This window comes from Hylobates moloch, unplaced genomic scaffold (assembly GCF_009828535.3).
Source record: "Hylobates moloch isolate HMO894 unplaced genomic scaffold, HMol_V3 SCAFFOLD_8, whole genome shotgun sequence".
Classification (NCBI taxonomy): Eukaryota; Metazoa; Chordata; class Mammalia; order Primates; family Hylobatidae; genus Hylobates; species Hylobates moloch.
Window position 1 is genome coordinate 34,020,597 of NW_026652283.1, and position 22,981 is coordinate 34,043,577.

Consider the following 22,981-nt stretch of genomic DNA (forward strand, 5'->3'; position numbering starts at 1 on the left):
GGCTGTGTAGTAGGAAACAGTCTGAAGCACACAGCATCACCTATATATATTCTTGGCCAACAATTACTATATATATATATATATATATACACACACATACACATATATATATATATATACACACACACATATATATATATATGTTTTTTTCTCCATCTATAACCCAGCAAGACCAAAAGTTATTTTTAACCTGAATCTATTCTAGCCCCTAGACTTAACTTCCATTTTACAGGAAATACAAGGGATAAGGGTATGAGTTTAATAACACAAAACTAGAATGTGAGGCGTTCTATAAGAAAACTGACCTAGTCTCTCCAGAGAGCAAATAAAAGGGTTGGGGGAGAGGAGGACGGGCATTGTAGATTAAAAGTGATCAGATGTTGGATAATGATATTGTAGTTTTTAAAATGGCTCTGTTGTTTGCAGATACATACTGAAATGTGGATGAAGTGATAGGTCAGGAATTTGCTTCAAGGATCTGGGAGAGGCAGAAGCATAGATGAATGGCTGCTAGTTGATCATTTAATCTGGATGGTTAGTGTATGAGATTCATTTTATTTACTGTTTTGTCTACTTTTGTATATATTTGAAATTTTCCATAATAAAATGTTAAAATAACAAATACAATGTGTGAACCTTGGCTGGATTCGGGGAGAAAAACCCAGATATAAAGGATATTTTGACATAAGAAATTTGAATATGGACTAGATATTGGGTATTTTGTTAATTTCTTAGGTTTGAAAATGCTGTTGTCATTATATAAGAAGAAGGTCCTGGGCCTGGCTCACGCCTGTAATCCCAGCACTTTGGGAGGCCGAGGCAGGCGGATCACAAGGCCGGGAGTTTGAGACAAGCCTGGCCAACACAGTGAAACCACATCTCTACTAAAAAATACAAAAATTAGCTGGGCATGGTGGTGTGAACCTGTAATCCCAGCTATTTGGGAGGCTGAGGCAGGAGAATTGCTTGAACCCAGGAGGCAGAGGTTGCAGTGAGCTGAGATGGTGCCACTGCACTCCAGCCTGGGCAACAGAGCGAGACTCTGTCTCGGGAGAAAAAAAAAAAAAAAAAGAAGGTCCTTATTATGGGATACATACTAAAGTAATTGGGTGAACTGCCAGGTGATGACATTTACAACTTTCAAATGTATAGTTAAAAATATAGCTATATTATATATACATCTGATAGAATAAAACTAATAAGATGTTGTTAAAAATCATTGAATCTTAGTGGATAACTTATAAATGTTTATTGTACTATATCAAACTTTCAGTGTTTAAACAGTTCGTAATGGAAACAGAAAAAATAGTTCGGCTATTCATGAGAACTGAGAAATGGGGCAGTAGCTAAGGGAAAATGAATGAAAAAATGCACTCACAAGTGTCTGGTTCTCAGTATAAGGAATCACAGGAGGTGAGATTCCTAGAACTGTTCCTACAGTGTGTTTTTAGCTGGCAAAGTTACAACAATACCCAAATTTTGCCATCAACTTTGTATTAATTTACAGTAAATAACTAATAGGTAGACCAGTAAGAAGACAGCAAAATTTAAGCCATCTTCGATGTTTTCTTATGGCATCTTTGGTAAGAAACTGGGCCAGGTAAGATGTGGAAGAACATCTGTGAAATCTTTGGATTTATTATTGCATCTATCACTTGTATATTGTGTGTTGTCTTCTCACCCATCACATCCCAGCATCATGGCTGGCTTTACCTGCTTTGGGGAAATTAATCCTGATGTTGTAGGTGTTAGTCCATACATGTACGTCAGGTTTGTGGTTGGTTGGATCTGTGGTCTAGGGTGAGAACTCATTGTATTAATAAAAGGAAAACTTGTACTATGAAGGTGAGTTCCTATAAAAATCTGGTATGGTGGCGGAGGGGAGGCTCAACGGTCAATCGGCCTGAGTTTAAAATGTTTATGAATCTCAAAATGTTAAACATACCAGTGATTAAATGGAGCACTATGGCAATCTTGCTACTCACAAATGTGTGACCTGAGTGAGCCTCAGTTTTTTCATTTATCCATTAGGGCTTTTTTTTTTTGAAGTGAATCCTTTTTTTTTTTTTTTGAGACGGCGTCTCACACTGTCACCCAGGCTGGAGTGCAGTGGCGTGATCTTGGCTCACTGCAACCTCCGCGTCCCATGTTCAAGCAATTCTTCTGTCTCAGCCTCCCAAGTGGCTGGGATTACAGGCACCCACCATCATGCCTGGCTAATTTTTATATTTTTGTAGAGACAGGGTTTCACCATGTTGGCCAGGCTGGTCTTGAACTCCTGACCTCAGATGATCCACCCGCCTCAGCCTCCCAAAGTGTTGGGGTTACAGGCATGAGCCACCGTGCCCAGCCTATTAAGTGAATCTTAACCTTTCTTGTTACAGGCGTGTCCTTGTGTCTCATGAAAGCACTTTACTTTGATTGTCGCCTTTGCCCAGATCTAAAGACAAGGCTTAATTAACTTGAATTTGATATCAGACACTGGCAGGAGTCGGTGCCTTCTTTAGATTAGATAATTAGGGCCTATATTAGTTTGCAAGGGCCACCATAACAAAGAACCACAGACTGGGTGGTTTAAACAACAGAAATGTATTTTCTCACAGTTTTGGAGGCTAGAAGTCTGAGATCAAGTTGTCAGAAGAGGTCAGGTGCAGTGGCTCATGCCTGTAATCCCAGCACTTTGGGAAGCCAAGGCGGGCGGATCACGGAGTTTGAGACCAGCCTCAACATGGTGAGACCCTGTTTCTACTAAAAATGCAAAAAATTAGCCAGGCATGCTGGCCCGTACCTGTAATCCCAGCTACTCAGGAAGCTGAGGCAGGAGGATCGCTTGAACCCCGGAGACAGAGGTTGCAGGGAGCTGAGATTGTGCCCCTGCATTCCAGCCTGGGTGACAGAGCGAGACCCTGTCTCAAAAAAAAAAAAAAGTTGTCAGAAGGGTTGTTTTATTCTCAGCCGTTTGTTGTTGGCTTCTATATAGGTGTCTTCATGTTCCCATGCTGTTCTCCCTCTCTTGTTTTAAGGATACCAGTTACTGGATTAGGGCCTACCCCAATAACCTTATTTACCTTAATTACCTCTTGAAGGACTCTATCTTCAAATACAGATGCATTTTGAGGTATTGGGGTTTAGGACTTCATAATATGAATTAGGAACAGACATGATTCAGCCATTTTAAGGCCCCTACCTATTTTGTATTATCATTGCTAGCTCTTTGGTTTTAAAAGCTTAGAAAGTGCATGGCAACTTTAGACATTCCCTAGAAATGAAAGGTGTGGCTTCAGAGACCTATTCACTTTGAGAGAGTTCCTTGACTAAGAAACCCAAAGATAGTCTAGGACAGCCAGATGCTAGAAAAGGTTTATTTGTATTGTGAATTTTAAAAAATTCATCCACAGCAAGTAAGGGAATACATAATGGAAAAAGCCACTGGCCTGCTGGATCCCTGAGATTCCAGATGTGCTTTTGCAGATGTTCCTCCTTGCAATCTAACCTCCCTTGTCTGCTTCCCCAGTGAAGTCATAAGCAAATATTTGTGATAGTTTCTTGTCACCATGGTGACTAAAGAAGCTCAGCATGGCTCTCCTCCCAGCTTCACTGTCAGCTGTGCTTGAAGGAGAGGCTAGCGTCCAGGACAGCCCAGGCTCAGTCATGAAAAGCTATGTGTCAGGTAATAGGGGACAGCAGTTCATAGTGCTGCCTTCAGAAATCTGTTCTCGGCCGGGCGCGGTGGCTCACGCTTGTAATCCCAGCACTTTGGGAGGCCGAGGCGGGCGGATCACGAGGTCAGGAGATCGAGACCACAGTGAAACCCCGTCTCTACTAAAAATACAAAAAAAATTAGCCGGGCGTGGTGGCGGGCGCCTGTAGTCCCAGCTACTCGGCGAGGCTGAGGCAGGAGAATGGCGTGAACCCGGGAGGCGGAGCTTGCAGTGAGCCGAGATAAAAAAAAAAAAAAAAAAAAAAAAAAAAAAAATCTGTTCTCTACTCTGTTAGTCTCACAGGGATCATCAGGGGCCTCAAAGGGAGTGCAGAGGTGCAGACACAGCTCACTTGCAGCCTCAACCTCCTGGGCTCGAGCAGTCCTCCTGCCTCAGCCTCCCAAGTAGCTGGGACCACAGGTGCACGCCACCATGCCCAGCTAATTTTGGAATTTTTTTGTAGAGATTGTGGTTTCGCCATATTGCTTAGGCTGCCCTTGAACCCCTGGGCTCAAGCAATCTGCCCACTTTGGCCTCCCAAACTGCTGGCAGTACAGGCTTGAGCCCAGGCTACAATGCCAATTAAAAAAAAAATTATTCCAGCCTGGGCAACATGGAGAAACTCCATCTCTACTAAAAATACAAAAATTAGCCGGGCATGGTGGTGGGTGCCTGTAATCCCCACTACTTGAGGCTGAGGCGGGAGAATCACTTGAATCTGGGAGGTGGAGGCTGCAGTGAGCCGAGATCGTGCCACTGCCTCCAGCCGAGGTGACAGAGCAAGATTCTATCTTAAAAAAAAAAAAAATTATTAGTCGTAAAATATATGTAACAAAATTTTCAATTTAAGTGTACAATACAGTGGCATTAATTACAGTTACAATGTTATGTGACCATCATCACCACTATTTCCAAATATTTTACTACCCCTAACAGAAATTCTGTACCCACTAAGCAATAACTCCCTATTTTCCTCTCCTCTTAGCACCCGGTAACCTCTAATCTACTTTCTGTCTCTGAGTTTGACTCTAGGTACCTCATGTAAGTGGAATATTTTGTGTCTTGCTTATTTCACTTAGCATATTAATTTCAAGGTTCAATCATGTTGTAGCATGTGTTAGACCTTCATTCCTTTTTTGGCTGAATGATATTCCATGGTATCCATATGCAGTAGTCCTTGCCTTATCCACAGGGAATATATTCCAAGACCCCCAGTTGGATACCTGCAACGACAGATGGTACCAAACCATATATACTATATTATTTCCTATATATACATACTTATGATGAAGTTTAATTTGTAAATTAGACACAATAAGAGATTGAGAGCAATAATAATAGAATACTTAGAACAATATGCCAGCATCATCACTTTTGCACTTTGGGGCCATTATTAGGTAAAATAAGGATTACTTGAACACAGACACTGCAATATCTGCTACTAACTGGCAGTGTGTACAGTGTGGATACACTGGACAAAGGGATGATTCATGTCCCAGGTGGAATAGATGGGTTGGCGTGATATTTCATCATTCTACTTGGAATAGTATGAAATTTAAAACTTACGAATTGTTTTTATCTGGAAATTTCCATTTAATATTTTCAGACCACTATTGTCCATGGGTAACTGACACTCTGCAAAGCAAAACTGAATAAGGGAGGAATAGTATAAAAGTAGAATTGCTGGATTATATAGTAATTCTTTTTAATTTTTTTAGGAACTACTATTCTGTTTTCCATAGTGGCTGCACCATTTTCCATTCTTATCAGCAATCCACCAGGTTCCAGATCTTAGCCAACGTGTGCTTTTATTATTCTTATTCCATCCTAGTAGGTGTGGAGTAGTATGTCATTGTGGTTTTTAAAACTTTTTTTTTTTTTTTTTTTGAGATGGAGTCTTGCTCTGTCACCCAGGGTGGAGTGCAGTGGCACAATCTCGGCTCACTGTAACCTCCACCTTCCAGGTACAAGCAGTTCTCCTGCGTCAGCCTCCTGAGTAGCTGGGATTACAGGGATGTACCACCATGCCCAGCTAATTTTGTATTTTTAGTAGAGATGGGATTTCTCCATGTTGGCCAGGCTGGAGGGTCCCACCCTTAGATAATCTCCCCACCTCAGCCTCCCAAAGTGCTGGAATTACAGGCATAAGCCACTGCGCCTGGCCTAATTTTTTGTATTTTTTGTAGGGACGGAGTTTCACCAAGTTGTCCAGGCTGGGTCTCCAACACCTGGGCTCAAGTGATCCTCCCACCTCTGCTTCCCAAAGTGTTGGGATGACAGGTGTGAGCCCCCACCCCTGACCAGCCCGTTTAATCCTCTGAACAATCTAGAAGATAGGTTTTTTGCCAGGATCCGATTTCGATCTTGTGATCCACCCACCGACCTCCAAGTGTGGATTACAGGCTGACCACCGTGCCGGCCAATTTTTTTTTAGTCTCACACTGTCACCCAGGCTACAGTGCAGTGGTGCGATCTCGGCTCACTGCAAACTCCGCCTCCCAGGTTCATGCCATTCTCCTGCCTCAGCCTCCCATGTAGCTGGGACTACAGGGGCCCACCACCACACTCGGCTAATTTTTTTGTTGTATTTTTAGTAGAGGTGGGGTTTCACTGGGTTAGCCACCCACCTCGGCCTCCCAGCGTGCTGGGATTACAGACGTTAGCCACCGTGCCCGGCTGAAAAAAAAGCTGTTTTTTTCAGTCAGCTTTCTCAGGTTGAATCATTGTGGTTTTGATTTGTATTTCTTTTTTTTTTTGGGGGGGGGGGGAATGGAGCAAGCTCTGTTCCCCAAGCCGAAGTGCAGCAGCACAATCTCAGCTCACTGCAACCTCCGCCTCCTGGGTTCAAGTGATTCTCCCACCTCAGCCTCCTGAGTAGCTGAGATTACAGGCACCCGCCACCATGCCTGGCTAATTCTTGTATTTTTAGTAGAGACGGGGTTTCATCCTGTTGGCCAGGCTGGCCTCAGACTCCTGACCTCAAGTGATCTGCCCGCCTTGGCCTCTCAAAGTGTTGAGATTACAGATGTGAGCCACCCCGCCTGGTCTGGCTAATATTTCATTGTATAGAATGTATACAATATTTCATTCTCTATACAATGAAATATTTCTTTCTCCACTGAATGGACATAATATCCTTGTTGAAAATCAGTTGGCTGGCCATAGATGTAAAGGTTTATTTCTGGACTCTCAATTCTATTCCATATGTCCATATGCTTATCCTTATGCCAGTACCACACTGTTTTAATTACTATACCTTTGTAGTAAGTTATGAAATCAGGACATATGAGTCTTCTGACATTTTAAAGAATGTCTTCCTTAATTTGCATATATTTGTGAATTTTCCAGTTATCCTTCTGTTACTGATTTCTAGCTTCATTCCATGTAGTCAGAGATAATGTTTTATATGACTTCAGTCTTCCAAAATTTATTGAGACGCTTTTAGTGGGCTAACATATGGCCTATCCTGGAGAATCTGTACTTGAGAAGAATGTATATTCTGCTGTTATTGAGTGGAATGCCTTGTATATCTGTCTTAGGTCTACTTTATAATTTTGTTCAAGTCCTCTGTTACTTATCGATCTTCTCTCTAGGTGTTCTGTTCATTATTGAACGTGGCTCATTAAAAGTCTCCAAATATCTGTAGGCCACAGTTGGTGGGGACAAAAAAGTCTCCAAATATTTTTTCTGCACTTCTGTCAGAACTTGCTTCATGTTTGGGGGCTCTTGTTTATTGCATATGTTTTATAATAGTTTGATGAATTGGCCATATGATGTCCTTTCTTTTTGGTAACAGTTTATGACTTAAAGTTTGTTTTGTCAGGTATTCATATAGCTATTCCAGCTCTCTTTATTCCCTTCTCATTTCCTTTTGTGTATATTTTTAATTTTTATTTTCTATGCATGTAGTTTTTTGGATATTTCCTTGTGAACACCATGGGGATTACACTTAATATTCTAACACTCTAGTTGGAATCAGTACCAGCTTAATTCAGTAACACACAAAATGGCTCATGTACAGCACTGTTTCCTCCTTTATGCTGCTGTCATCACACATTGTATGTTTAAACATTGTGTGACCAATAATGTAGATTTATAATTATTGTATGCATTTGTCTTTTAAATCATGTAGGAAATGAAAAGTTACAAACCGATGTATAGTAATACTGGCTTTTGTATCTGCCCATGTAGTTACCTTAATCAGAGATCTTTATTTCTTCATGTGGCTTCAAGTTACTGTGTCCTTTCATTTCAACCTGAAGGGCTCCCATTAGCATTTTTTTTCTTTTTTGACAGAGTCTTGCTTTGTTGCCCAGGCTGGAGTGCAGCAGTACAATCGCGGCTCACTGCAGCCTGAACCTCACAGGCTCTAGCAGTCCACTTCAGCCTCCCAAGTAGCTGGGACTACAGGTGCATACCACCACGTCTGGCTAATTTTTATATATTTTTTTTGTAGAGATGGGGTTTCAGCACGTTGCCCAGACTGGTCTCCAACTCAGCTCATGTGATCCTCCTGCCTCAGCCTCCCAAAGTGCTGAGATTACAGGCCCAGCCAGCATTTCTTGCAGAGCAGGTCTAGTGGTAACAAAGCCCCTCGGCTTTTGTTTATGGGGAAATGTCATAATTCTCCCTCATTTTTGAAGGACAGTTTTGTCAGATATAGAATTCTTGCTTGACGGTTTTTCTTTCAGCACTTTGCTTTTTGTTTTGTTTTACTTTTGAGACAGGGTTTCGCTGTGTCACACAGGCTGGAGTGACGGTGCAATCACGAGTCACTGCAGCATCAACCTCCTGTGCTCAGGCAATCCTCCTGACTTATAGGTCTCCCAGGTAGCTGGGACCATAGGTGCACGCCACCATGCCCAACTAAATTAAACAAAATTATTTGTAGAGATAGGGTCTTGCTCTGTTGCCCAGGCTGGTCTTGAACTCCTGGGCTCAAGTAATCGTCTGGCCTTGTCCTCCCAAAGTGCTGGGATTACAGGCATGAACCACCGAACCCAGCCTCTTTTCACCACTTTGTTATTCTACTGCCTTCTGACTTTCGTGATTTCTTTTCTTTTTCTTTTTCTTTCTTTTTTTTTTTTTTTTTTTTTTTTGAGACAGGGTCTTGTTCTGTTGCCCAGGCTGGAGTCTAGTGGTGCAACCACGGCTCACTGCAGCTCAACCTCCTGGGCTCTGGTGATCCTTCTACCTCGTCCTCCCAAGTAGCTGGGATTACAGACATACACCACCATGCCCAGCTAATTTTTGTACTTTTTGTAGAGACGGGGTTTTGCCATGTTGCCCAGGCTGTTCTTGAACTCTTAGTCTCGAACACAAGCCATTCGCCTGCCTTGGCCTCCCAGAGTGCTAGGATTACAGGCCTGAGCCACTGCTCCCAGCCTGACTCATAATTTCTAATGAGAAATCACCTGTTGATCTTATTGGGCATCTTTGTATGTGATAAGTCACTTCTTTCTTGCAGCTTTCAAGATTCTGTCTTTGGCTTTCATCAGTTTGATTATGTGTCTCAATGTGGATATCTTCTTTTTCTTTTTTGAGACAGAATCTCACTCTATCACCCAGGCTGGAGTGCAGTCGCATGATCTCGGCTCAGTGCAGTCTCTGCCTCCCGGGTTCAAGTGATTCTCCTGTCTTAGCCCCCCCACTTGCTGGGATTACAGGTGTGTTCCACCATGCCTGGCTAATATTTGGTTTTTTAGTAGGTGCCACCATGCCTGACTAATTTTTGTTGTTTTTTTTTTAGTATAGACACAGGGTTTCACCCTGTTGGCCAGGCTGATCTCAAACTCCTGACCTCAGTTGATCCACCTGCCTCGGTATCCCGAATGTGGATATCTTCATTAGAGTTCATTGAGCTCCTTCATGTGTAGATTCATGTGTATTATTTAATTTGGGAAGTTTTTGACCATATTTTTTCAAATATTCTACCTCTTTATCTTCTGCTCTTAGGACTCCCATAATGTGGTGTATATTGGTCTTTTTTTTTTTTTTTTGAGAAGGAGTCTCACTCTGTCACCCAGGCTGGAGTGCAATCTCAGCTCACTGCAAACTCTGCCTCCCGGGTTCAAGCAATTCTCCTGCCTCACCTCTTGAGTAGCTGGGATTACAGGCGCACGCCACCACGCCTGAGTATTTTTTTTGTATTTTTAGTAGAGATGGGGTTTCACCATATTGACCAGGCTGGTCTCAAACATCTGATCTTGTGATCCACCCGCCTCAGCCTCCCAAAGTGCTGGGATTATAGGCGTGAGCCACTGCACCTGGCCCCCCTACTTTTTTTTCAATAGAGATGAGATCTTGCTATGTTGCCTAGGCTGGTCTCAAACTGTGGGCTCAAGCTGTCCTCCTGCCTCAGCCTCCAAAATTATAATCATGAGCCACCATCCAGCCATATTGGTCCTTTTAATGGTGTTCCATGGGTCCACTCGATTCTGTTCATTTTTCTTCATTCTTGATTTCTTTCTGCTCCTCAGATTGGATAATTTTAATTGATCTGTCTCCAAGTTTGCTACTCTTTTTTTCTATCTGCTCATATCTGCTCTTGAACCCCTCTAGTGAATTTTTTATTTCAGTAAGTGTACTTTTGAGCTCTAGAACATTTGTTTGGTTCCTTTTTATAATTTCTTTTTATTGATATTCTCATTTTATTCATATATTGTGTTTCAGATTTCCTTCAGTTCATTGTCCAGGTTTTTCTTTATCTCTTTGAGCATATTTAGGACAGTTGTTTTAGAATCTGTCTAGTAAGTCCAGTCTCTGGGCTTCCTCAGGGATGGTTTCCTATTTTTATAAAATCATTTAAAATAGAAACAGAGTCTCCCTATGTTGCCTAAGATGGTCTCTAACTCCTGGCCTCAGGCAGTCCTATCATCTTGACCTACCGAAGTATTGGGATTATAGGCTTGAGCTACCACACGCAGCTAGGAATGGTTTCTACTTTAATCCATGAATGGGCCATGCTTCCCTGTTTCTGTGTGTGTGTCCTGTGCCTTGTTATTTTTTAAAGACAATTTTTAAATGGCAAAAAAGTTATTTTATGTTTATCTGCCATATCTAGTGTTTTTCATTTTGTGGAGATCCGAGTTTCCATCTGGTATCATTTTCCTTCTACTTGAAGAATTTTAGCATTTCTTTTTTTTTTTTTTTTTTTTTTTTTTGAGATGGAGTCTCGCTCCGTCACTAGGCTGGAGTGCAGTGGCACGATCTCAGCTCACTGCAGCCTCCGCTTCCTAGGTTCAAGCAATTCTCCTGCCTCAGCCTCCCGAGTAGCTGGGAATACAGGCGGACGCCACCGAGCCCAGCTAATTTTTCTATTTTTAGTAGAGACGGGGTTTCACCATGTCGGTCAGGCTGGTCTCGATCTTGTGACCTCGTGATCCACCCGCCTCAGCCTCCCAAAGTGCTGGGATTACAGGCATGAGCCACCGTGCCTGGCGAATTTTAGCATTTCTTTAATGCAGGTCAGCTAGAGAAAAAGTCTCTCAGCTTTTGTTTATCTGAAAAAGTCTTTATTAATATTATTTTTAATTTAGCCCATGACCTGCTGAATTGCTTTCATTTCAAAAAGTGTCTTTGTTGGATATAAAATTCTAGTTTACCACGTTTTTTTTTTTTTCCCAGAACATTAAAAATGTTTTGTTGTTTTCTGACTTACGGTTTCTGACAAGAAGCTAGGCCATTCTTATCTTTGGTCTTAATAGGTCTTTATCTGGCTGCTTTTAAGATTTTATCTGTTGCTGCTTTTCAAGATTTTGGTTGTGATGGGTCTTGTGATTTTCTTTGTTTTTATCTTGCTTAAGGATTAGCATAGCTTTTAGGGTTAATGGGATTAGATCTGGAAAATTTTTAGTCTTTTTTTTTTTTTTTTTTTTTTTTTTGAGACAGGGTCTCACTCTATTGCCCAGGCTGTAGTGCAGTAGCATGATCTTGGCTCACTGCAACCTCCACCTCCCAGGTTCAAGTGATTCTCCTTCCTCAGCCTCCTGAATAGCTGGGATTACAGGCACCAGCTACCACGCCTGGCTAATTTTTATATTTTTAGTAGAGACAGGCTTTCACCAGGCTGGTCTGGAACTCCTGGCCTGAAGTGATCCGTCTGCCTCGGCCTCCCAAAGTGTTGGGATTACAGGCTTGAGCCACCATGCCCTGCCAATTTTTAGTCTTTGCTTGTAAATGGTTTTCTGTCCGCCTCTCAATTTTTTTTCCCTGTAAATCCAGTTACTAATATATTAGAGCACTTGAAACCATCCTACTATCTACTGAAGTGTCATTTCTGGATCTAACTTTTGACTGATCTTTCTCCTATGGGTCACAATTTTTCTGCTTCTTGGCATGTATAGTACTTTTTGTTGTTTGTTTGTTTGGAGACAGAGTCTCCCTCTGTCACCAGGCTGGAGTGCAGTAGCATGATCTCTGCTCACTGCAACTTCCACCTCCCTGGTTCAAGTGGTTCTCCTGCCTCAGCCTCCTGAGTAGCTGGGACTACAGGTGCGTGCCACCAAGCTCAGCTAATTTTTGTATTTTTAGTAGAGACGAGGTTTCACCATGTTGGCCAGGATGGTCTCAATCTCTTGACCTTGTGATCCACCCACCTCGGCCTCCCAAAGTGCTGGGATTACAGCTGTGAGCCACCACGCCCTGGCTGTTTTTGTTTTTTAGAGACAGGGTGGCACTCTGTTGCCCAGGCCGGAGTACAGTGGTGCAGTGATAGCTCACTGCAGCCTTGAACTCCTAGGTTCTTCAAGCTATCCTCCCACCTCAGCCTTCCAAAGTGCTGGGATTTATAGGCATGAGCCACCATGCCTAGCTCTGGCCTATAATTTTTAATTGGATTCCAAGCATTGTGAATTTTATGTTTTTAGTGTCTGGATTTTGTTGTCTTTTTTTAAAGGATGTAGGGCGTTTTATAGCTGTTCTGTTTTAGCAGTGTAAGGCTTGTTTTTAAGCTTCATAAGTAGCCTTTTCTGGGAATAGTTTAATCCCACTACTAAGCCATAGTCCTTCTAGGGTCTCTACTGTGCCCTGAGTGATCAGGGAGAAATCTCCATTCAGATTTGTCTAAAGTCTCTCAGCCCTGTGCGAGCTCTGGGAACTGTTGAGCTTACATACAGCTTCTCAGTTGCCCTTTGCGTGACTCATGGAGCTTCACCCAGCATGTATGCATCCTTAGTCTTCAGGAAGGATTTAGGGAACCCCAAACAGATTTCCCAATTTTTTTTTCTGCCTATTTCTCTCCTCGCTGGCATGCTGTCTCAGTGTTTTCAGCCAGCTCAGTCTCACTGAAGGCTCTAGTCTCTCCTCCACTAGTGAGATTTCTGTGGTGCTGTTTGGGACCCCTCTTCTGCTATAGAATGTGCCTCTGGGCAGAAAGCCAAGGAGACAAGTAGAGCTCACTTGATTCGTTTCCCTCTTGGAGAATCACAATTCTGCATTGCTATTGCCCGATGTCTGAAACAGTTTATAGCAACAGGGGAAATCCTATCCCTCTTATTCCATCATGGCTAGAAGTGGAAGTGATAACTATATTAATATCCAACAAAATAAAAAGGGCAACAAGGGCATTGTTAAGGAATAATTTGGCTCACTTTATAACAAACTTCTATTCACAGTCAAGATACAACAGTACTGAATTTGTATGCTTCTAATGAAATAGTATTAAAATACATAAAGCAAAATTAAACTATGGGGAATGGCTACATTCACTATCAATAAGGAAAACATTAGTGAAGTGAAACATTAATAGAAGAGTTGAACAACATGATGGGCGTGGTGGCTCATGCCTATAATCCCAGCACTTTGGGAGGCTGAGGCAGGGGGATCGCTTGAGGACAGGAGTTCAAGACCAGCCTAGACAACATAGTGAGACCCCCATCTCTACAAAAAAAAATAAAAATTAGCCACGCATGGTAGTATGAGCCTGTAGTCCCAGCTACTCAGGCTAAGGCAAGAGAATTGTTTTAGCCCTGGAAGTTGAGGCTGTGGTGAGCCGTGATCGTGCACTGCACTCCAGCCTAGGCAATACAGCGAGGCCCTATCTCAAAAAATAATGAATAAATAAAGAACAACATGATGACAACTTAATTTAATGGACATGATATTCAGAAAGCCATGCACAATAATTTAAGAATGCAGATTCTTCTCAAGCACACATGGGACACTTACGTAAATTGAATAAATCAAAAGTAATTAGATATTTAGAACTGAATTACAATACAAATATTAATTTGAAGGAAATTTATAAGCCTTAGAAAGGTAATATAGAAGTATAGTGTGGGGCCAGGCATGGTGGCTCACGCCTGTAATCCCAGCACTTTGGGAGGCCGAGGCAGGCAGATCACGAGGTCAGGAGATCAAGACCATCCTGGCTAACACGGTGAAACCCCATCTCTACTAAAAATACAAAAAATTAGCCGGACATGGTGGCAGGCGCCAGTAGTCCCAGCTACTCGGGAGGCTGAGGCAGGAGAATGGCGCGAACCCAGGAGGTGGAGCTTGCAGTGAGCTGAGATGGCGCCACAGCATTCCAGCCTGGGCGACAGAGGGAGACTCTGTCTTTAAAGAAAAAAAAAAAAAAAAAAATTAGCCGGGCGTGGTGGTGCACACCTGCAATCCCAGCTACTTGGGAGGCTGAGGCAGGAGAATCACATGAACCCAGGAGGTGGAGGGTTGCAGTGAGCCAAGATCGCGCCATTGCACTCCAGCCTGGGTGACAGAGTGAGACTCTGTCTCAAAAAAATATATATATAGTGTGAACATTAATTACTTAGATATACAACTTAAATTAGAAAAAATGTAGAAAGGAGATAGAAGTCGTATAGTAGAGAAGACTCAATGAAGCTAAAACTTGGATCTTTCAGAAGACTAAAATAAAAATAGGCAAGTCTCTGGTAAAGGTTCTCAAGAACAAAAGAGGGCACAAATAAGATAATATTAAGGATAAGGAAAGTACACAGCCACAGATAACTGATTTAAAAGAACGTGAACAGGCCGGGCGTAGTGGCTCACGCCTGTAATCCCAGCACTTTGGGAGGCTGAGGCAGGCAGATCACCTGAGGTCAGGAGTTCGAGATCAGTCTGGCCAACATGGTGAAACCCCGTCTCTACTAAAAATACAAAAATTAGCCGGGCGTGGTGGCAGCCTCCTGTAGTCCCGGCTACTCGGGAGGGTGAGGCAGGAGAATCATTTGAACCTGGGAGGCATAGGTCACAGTGAGTCAAGATTGTGCCATTGCACTCCAGCCTGGGCAACAGAAGTGAAACTCTGTCTCAAAAAAAAAAAAAGAAGAAAAATGTTTAAAATTATAGAAACAAACATTTTTCACAGAAGGGAAAACATATGGCTAATAACAACATGAAATCTAACCTCATTAGTAATCTGGGATATGCAAATAATTATCTCTCTGAAATACTTTATGACACCCAGTAGATTGTCAAAAGTATTGGTCAAGATATTTGTCAGTGGCAGTACAATGGAAGACAACTTTGGCACTAGCTGGTCAAGTTAACATTTATTTACCTACAACTGAGTAATTCAATGCTTAGAACAGCAGTTCTTGGCTGGGCGTGGTTGCTCACACCAATAGTCCCAGCACTTTGGGAGGCTAAGGCAGGTGGATCACCTGAGGTCAGGAGTTTGAGACCAGCCTGGCCAACATGGTGAGACCTCGTCTCTACTAAAAATACAAAAATTAACTGGTTGTTGGCTGGGCGCAGTGGCTCACGCTTGTAATCCCAGCACTTTGGGAGGCCGAGGTGGGCAGATCACGAGGTCAGGAGATCGAGACCACGGTGAAACCCCGTCTCTACTAAAAACACAAAAAATTAGCCGGACATGGTGGCAGGCACCTGTAGTCCCAGCTACTCGGAGAGGCTGAGGCAGGAGAATGGCGTGAACCCAGGAGGCGGAGCTTGCAGTGAACCGAGATCGCGCCACTGCACTCCAGCCTGGGTGACAGAGCGAGACTCCCTCTCAAAAAAAAAAAAAAATTAACTGGTTGTAGTGGCGTGCGCCTGTAATCCCAGCTACTCAGAAGGCTGAGGCAGGAGAATCGCTTGAGCCCAGGAGGCAGAGGTTGCAGTGAGCCGATATGGTGCCACTGCACTCCAACCTGGGTGACAGAGTGAGACCCTGTCTCAACAACAACAAAAAAACCCAGCAGTTCTCAAAGTGTGGTCTGCAGACCCCTGGGATTACAGGTGGGAGCCACTGTGCCTGGTGTGTTCCTGTTTTATTAAAGATTAAATTCTGAAGCAATAAAAGTTAAAGGAGCTTGTCCAAGGTTGCACAGCTAACAAGTAGAAGGGTCAGGATTTGAACCCAGACAGTCTGTCTCTAGGACCCACACTTTTAACTACTAAGCTTATGCCAATTTCTATAATACCACCTGTTCAGCAAGCTTATTGTAATTAAAGGAGACTGGGGCTGGGGGGCGTATAAAGATGTCAGGTGCTATTGAGAGCTCCCAGAGAGCTGTATCCCCCCAGAGCAGGGGAGGGTGAAGGGTGGGTAGGGACAGAAGTCTAGTGAAAAGGAAATGCTGTCCTCTCAAGAGTTTTTGGAAATGTGTATCTTTTCTTCTAGAGACCATGGCGAGCCCAGGGAAAGACAATTATCGAATGAAGAGCTATAAGAACAACGCTCTAAACCCTGAAGAAATGAGACGAAGAAGAGAGGAAGAGGGCATTCAGCTCCGGAAGCAGAAGCGGGAGCAACAGGTGAGTTAATGGGAGTATTCTCAAACATACTATTCTGGGAAACAAGCCCCTGTGGTTGGCCTCCACCATGCACCCTGACATGCCCTGTAGAAAAGTAGCTTACTAGGCGGGCGTGGTGGCTCATGTCTGTAATCCCAGCACTTTGGGAGGCCAAGGCAGGAAGATCACCTGAGGTCAGGAGTTCGAGACCAGCCTGGCCAACATGGTGAAACTTCATTTTCTCTACTAAAAATACAGAAATTAGCCAGAAGTGGTGGCGTGCGCCTGCAATCTCAGCTACTTGGGAGGCTGAAGCAGGAGAATTGCTTGAACCTGGGAGGCGGAGGTTGCAGGAGCCAAGTTCATGCCATTGCACTCCAGCCTGGGCAACAAGAGTGAAACTCCATCTCAAAAAAAAAAAGAAAAGAAAAGAAAAGTAGCTTACTTACTGAGTGAGCTACTCATCCAGTTTCCTTTGTTGTAAATAAATGTTGGGAGCTTTGAGAAAGAGAAAACTGACCTTATCCCCTTTTCACAAGTTAGACCAACTTAGACATCATTTATGTCTTTACTATAACATTCTAGTTCTAGCTCCTTGTTACCTTTTCTTTTCTTTTCTTTTCTTTTTTTTTTTTTTTTTTTTTGAGACGGAGTCTCATTCTGTCGCCCAGGCTGGAGTGCAATGGCACGATCTCTGCTCACTGCAACCTCTGCCTCCTGGGTTCAAGTGATTCTCCTGCCTTAGCCTCCCGAGTAGCTAGGATTACGGGCATGCACCACCACGTCCAGTTAACTTTTTATATTTTTAGTAGAGACTGGGTTTCACCATGTTGGCCAGCCTGGTCTCGAACTCCTGACCTTGTGATCTGCCCAGATCTGCCCGCCTCAGCCTCCCATAGTGCTGGGATTACAGGCGTAAGCCACCACGCCCAGCCGGAGACTATATTAATGCCTCACCATCTGCACTTCCACGCCACCCCACCAACAGATTCAGTCACCTGATGATGATGATTATGATGATGATTATTATTTTTTATTTATTTATTTTTTGAGACAAGGTCTCACTCTGTCACCCAGGCTGGAGTGCAGTAAGTGACACTATCTCAGCTCACTGCAGCCTCAAGCTCCCGGGCTCAAGTGATCCTTCCTCCTCAGCTTCCTGAGTAGCTGGAGGACTACAGGCATGTACCACCACGCCCAGCTAATTTTTGTGGATTTTTTTTGTGTGTGTGTACAGACAGGGTTTTGCCATGTTGCCCAGGCTGGTCTTGAACTCCTGAGCTCAAGTGATCCACCTGCCCTGGCCTCCCAGAGTGCTGGGATTACAGGCATGCGCCACCGTGCCTGGCCAACCTAACCTGATTTTGTCCACCCTTTTGCTGTACTATCATTCCTTTTTTCTTTTTTTTTTTTAAGACAGGATCTTGCCCTGTTGCCCAGGTTGGAGTACAGTGGCGTGATCTTGGCCCACTGCTGCCTCTGCCTCCAAGTCCTTGAATATCTTTGCCATGTCAGTATTCAGTAGTCTCCTCTTCTCTTTGTGGAATACGTTCCAGGACCCACAGTGGACGCCTGAAACTGCAGATATTACTGAACCTTACCTATACTATGTTTTTTCCCATATTTTTATCTTTTTACTTAAAGGAAGCACTTTACAGCTTCTCTTTGGCACATTTGAATTGCCAGCATCACTACTCTTGCACTTTGGGGCTATTATTAAGTAAAATAAGGGTTATTTGAACACGAGCAATTGCCACCTGATAACCAAGTTGGTTATTAAGTGACTAACTGGCAGCAGTGTATACAGCGTGGAATGGATACACTGGACAAAGGATGTTCACATCCTGGGCTAGACAGAACAGGATAGCATGAGATTTCAACACTACTCAGAATGGCATGCAATTTAAAACTTATGAATTGTTCATTTCTGGAATTTTCCATGTAATATTTTCAGACCACAGTTGACTGGATAACTAAAATAATAGAAAGCAAAACTGAATAAGGGGAGACTAATGTATAAAGCTTGGCCTCACTTCTCAGCTGCTCTAGTATATCCTTGTCAGTTATGCCATAATTTTACATTGGATTGTTCTTTGTTTTCTTTAGTTCAGAGAGTACTCTTAACCACTGTCTCTTTACTTTTCAGCTTTTTAAACGGAGAAATGTGGAGCTGATTAATGAAGAAGCTGCCATGTTTGATAGTCTTCTCATGGACTCTTATGTGAGCTCTACCACTGGGGTAAGGCCCCTGCATGTGCCTCAGGCTGACCTGGAAAATACCTGCTTCTAAGAACAGAAATTGGGCCGTTCACATCATCTACTAGCTTTGCCAGTAACCACGACAAGTTCTTTCCTCTGTGGACCCTTTTGTCAGCTTCAGGAGTCAACAAAAATTCAACTTTGTTAGATATATCTGAGGAAACATTTAAGAGAAGCCATCAGTTGCCTCAGAATTAGGAATCACTTTTCAAATGGCCCAACTTGAAGCACCTATAGATTAAACAGACCCCTTCTCCTGAGCCTATTATGCCATCCTCTTGCCCTCAGTTTTTTAGAAAACAGGATGCCAAGCAGTATTATGTGTTCACATCTGGCTCTAACATTGGTTTGCAAAGTCCTAAACTTGTTTTATGTTCTAGGAGAGTGTGATCACAAGAGAGATGGTGGAGATGCTCTTTTCTGATGATTCTGACCTGCAGTTAGCAACCACACAGAAATTCCGGAAACTGCTCTCCAAAGGTACAAAGCCTGGCCCTTCTCAGAGAGGCCCTATATGATTTAGCGTCTTTTCTCTTCACTGATGTCATCAACTACACATGCCCTCACTCACTCTGCTCTAGCCCTACTGACCTTGGTGTTGCTTGTACAAGATAGACACATTCCTACCTTCACACTGGATACTTCCTCTGCCTGATGTCCTCTTCCCAGATATCTTTGTAGCAACTCCCTTACTCCTACGATTAAATCCTACCTTCAACATTTTTATCTTTTTTTACCTTGCTCTACATATTCTCCTCTCCCCCCATTATATTTATCTTCTAACATAATAAAATGACTCTTGGCCGGGCGTGGTGGCTCACGCTTGTAATCTCAGCACTTTGGGAGGCCGAGGCGGGCGGATCACGAGGTCAGGAGATCGAGACCACAGTGAAACCCCGTCCCTACTAAAAATACAAAAAATTAGCCGGGCGTGGTGGTGGGCGCCTGTAGTCCCAGCTACTCGGAGAGGCTGAGGCAGGAGAATGGCGTGAACCCGGGAGGCAGAGCTTGCAGTGAGCCGAGATCGCGCCACTGCACTCCAGCCTGGGCGACAGAGCGAGACTCCGTCTCAAAAAAATAAATAAATAAATAAAATAAAATGACTCTTCCCACTAGGATGTAAGCGCTCTGAGGGCAGAGACTTGTTTTTGTTCCCTCCTGTGTCCTCTGTACCTAGAACTGTGTGGCACACCATAGCTACTTAATAAAACAAATTTAATGTGTGATTGGAAAAATACCTCTTGTTTCAGTATATCAAATAGTCTTCCGAAGAAGAGAATACTGGTCTTTCTTGAAAGGGAAATGTGTAGACCACGGTTGTTGATCCCTTAGGCATTCCTCTCTCCCACACCTTTCTTTGCTTACATTTAGTAAGCCAAAGATGAGCATTCTTAAATTAGGATTGGCTTTACTCTTTAACATTCCAGCTGTATTATACAGTTCAAAGACGAGTAGATATTGTTAAAAACCACCTTACCAGAAGGGAGTTTGGGAATGTTTGTAAGGGTGGTCAGAAGTGTCTAAGAAGGATTGCAAGCTGACCCCCATGAAGGGATCAGCAAAAGCTTCTCCTGCGTTTTTATTTTCCCTTCTCCCTTATCCAGAGCCTAGTCCTCCAATAGATGAAGTTATCAACACTCCAAGAGTGGTGGATCGGTTTGTGGAGTTTCTGAAGAGGAATGAGAATTGTACATTACAGGTGAGGCCTGAGGGAAGGGGTTTGTTTTGTCTTGTCTTGTTTTTTAATTTTTGGAGGATACATAGTAGATATATATATTTATGGGGTACATGAGATGTTTTGACACAGGCATGCAATTTGACATAAGCAAATCATGGAGAATGGGGTATCCATTTCCTCAAGCATTTATCCTTTAAGTTACAAATAATCCAATTATACACTTTATTTTAAATTGGGTAGTTATTGACTATAGTCACCCTATTGTGTTATTAAATAGTAGGTCTTATTAATTCTTTCTGGGTTTTTTTGTACCCATTACTTATCCCCACCCCACCCCCAGTCCCCCACTACTGGGAAGGGGTTATTAGATGAAAGCCCTACTTCCAAGAAATTGCAGTGGGATATTTCTATTGACATATTTCTCAGGAAGTACAAAAGTAATGTTAGGAAACATTCAAGAGAAACCATCAGTTCCTTCACAGCCAGAATCTCTTCCTTAAAACAATTTCAAAGGAAAGACACCAGACAATGATAGACTGATCATTCAGTTATAAATCAGAGGGTATGGTCCACTACCTGTGTGACCTGAGGCAAATTGTTCAGCCTCTTTGGGTCTCTTGTTTCAGAGATGGGTGATGGGTCAATCCATTGGAACTTGCCAGAACTCAGCTGAAAGGGACTTTGAGAGACCCATTTCATTCTAATCCTCATTTCAGAAATGAAGAAAGTGAAGTTCAGGAAGCATGGGTGTTGTGGTAGTGCAGGACTAAACCTGGGACCCTGGAAGCCCAATGTCTTATTCTCATCTGTATCACATCGCTGCATCTTCCCACTCTCTAAAGACAGGAGGGGAAAGGCTTGTATTTTATGTGTGTGTGTGTTTTAAATTTGTAGGCAAGAGGCTTGCTTATGTTTTGTGAGGTTTTGTTTTGGTTTTTTAAATTCATGGGCAGGAGGCTTACTGTTCTGAGCCAGCTGATAGGCATGGCTGCTCAGTCTGAAATGACCTTTCAATCATTGCTTAATCTCACTTTCAGTTTGAAGCTGCCTGGGCTCTAACGAATATTGCCTCTGGAACCTCTCAGCAGACCAAAATTGTCATTGAAGCAGGGGCTGTCCCCATTTTTATAGAGCTGCTTAATTCAGACTTTGAGGATGTTCAGGAACAGGTAATGCTTAGATTTGGTGTGATTCTTTATAGTACCTGTGGTGTAATAAAAAATATATTTGGTCTTTGTCCTGGTTCTTGGCACAGTGTTAAAACTCTTGGAATTTCCTGAGTGAGAGGAGTGTCAAGTACAGATGGCCCCTGGGACTTGCAACTGGTATCTCAAGTGGGGGCAGTCTTGTGGGACTAACCTGCGGAGTCTGCATTAACTCTAGGTGTTAGTGTCAGAATTGAATTAAATTGTTGGACACATGGTTGGTATCAGAGAATGGGTGGTTGATGTGGAAAAAACTCTATACATTTATTGTTGGACGTGCCATTGGAAAAAAGATACCACAGTAGCCATATCTCAGTACCCACCGATCACGGAGATGAAGGTACAACTTCCATTTCTCCCATTCAATTCTTGCTAGTTGGATAGAATCGGAGAGTGGTAGTGGGCTCTTTCCTCCATTACTACATACAGAGTTGGTCCAAGGCAGCTACAAGAGTGCAGCTTTCGCCAGGCGCAGTGGCTCACGCCTGTAATCCCAGCACTTTGGGAGGCCAAGGTGGGCAGATCATGAGGTGAGGAGTTCAAGACCAGCCTGACCAACATGATGAAACCCGTCTCTACTAAAAATACTAAAAAATTAGCCGGGCATTGTGGCTCATGCCTATAATCCCACCTATTCAGGAGGCTTGAGGCAGGAGAATCACTTGAACCCGGGAGGTGGAGGTTACAGTGAGCCGAGATTGCGCCACTGTGACAGAGTGAGACTCCGTCTCAAATAAATGCAACTTTCTGATTACTTTCTCCTTTTCTGGGCGATGTTGTTTTGGCTTCTCTGGCTACAGTACAGATGGCAGCCTGTCTTTCCCTGCTGAACCAGGAACTCCCAGGGATAGGTCCTTGTAGAACAAGTGCTCAGTAAGGATTTCAATAGGGAGGTTACCTGAGCTTGTATAGTGTATTTGGGGCCTTGACATCATCCTCATCCTGGTGGGTACTCACTTTGCAGTTGTGGCTATAAAGTACTCACAGAAGTACCAGGCTTTGTGGGTGACAGTTTCATTATCCCCTTTTCAGGCAGTCTGGGCACTGGGAAACATCGCTGGAGATAGCTCTGTTTGCCGAGATTACGTCTTGAACTGTTCCATCCTTAATCCTTTGTTAACGTGAGTAATTATAATCATCTGTACCTGGGCGTCTATCGGGTGGCCACGTGGCAGGTCATTTGGGGGCAGCATACTTGATCCCTTAAGATGATAGGTAAGTGCAAAAACTATAAAAATGCATTCTGATTGCCCAAGTAAAAGATAGGTATCTTTGGAGATTGAGAAGGTTGTGGCCGGGCATGGTGGCTTATGCCTATAATCCCAGCACTTTGGTAGGCCAGAGCAGGTGGATCCCTTGAGCCTAGAGTTCAAAACCAGCCTGGGCAACATGGTGAAACCCCAACTCTACAAAAAATACAAGTTAGCCAGGTGTGGTGG

General features: G+C 43.2%; 1 protein-coding gene across 4 annotated transcripts in view; it reads left to right on the forward strand.

Moving 5' to 3' along the window:
- The window catches only part of KPNA6 (karyopherin subunit alpha 6), a 72,578-nt gene that overhangs the window by 34,111 nt on the left and 15,486 nt on the right, over positions 1–22,981 (forward strand). Inside the window, exons 2-8 of one of the 4 annotated variants that reach the window (XM_032160064.2) lie at positions 427–534; positions 16,288–16,421; positions 18,547–18,639; positions 19,040–19,139; positions 20,264–20,358; positions 21,375–21,506; positions 22,575–22,663. In XM_032160064.2, the coding sequence (XP_032015955.1) occupies positions 16,293–16,421; positions 18,547–18,639; positions 19,040–19,139; positions 20,264–20,358; positions 21,375–21,506; positions 22,575–22,663 (638 nt within the window). In that variant the 5' untranslated portion in view covers positions 427–534; positions 16,288–16,292. Of the gene's footprint in view, positions 1–426; positions 535–3,561; positions 3,671–5,223; positions 5,248–16,287; positions 16,422–18,546; positions 18,640–19,039; positions 19,140–20,263; positions 20,359–21,374; positions 21,507–22,574; positions 22,664–22,981 lie in introns of those variants that run through there. The other 3 variants (XM_058442454.1, XM_058442455.1, XM_032160063.2) reach the window with 3 other exon arrangements.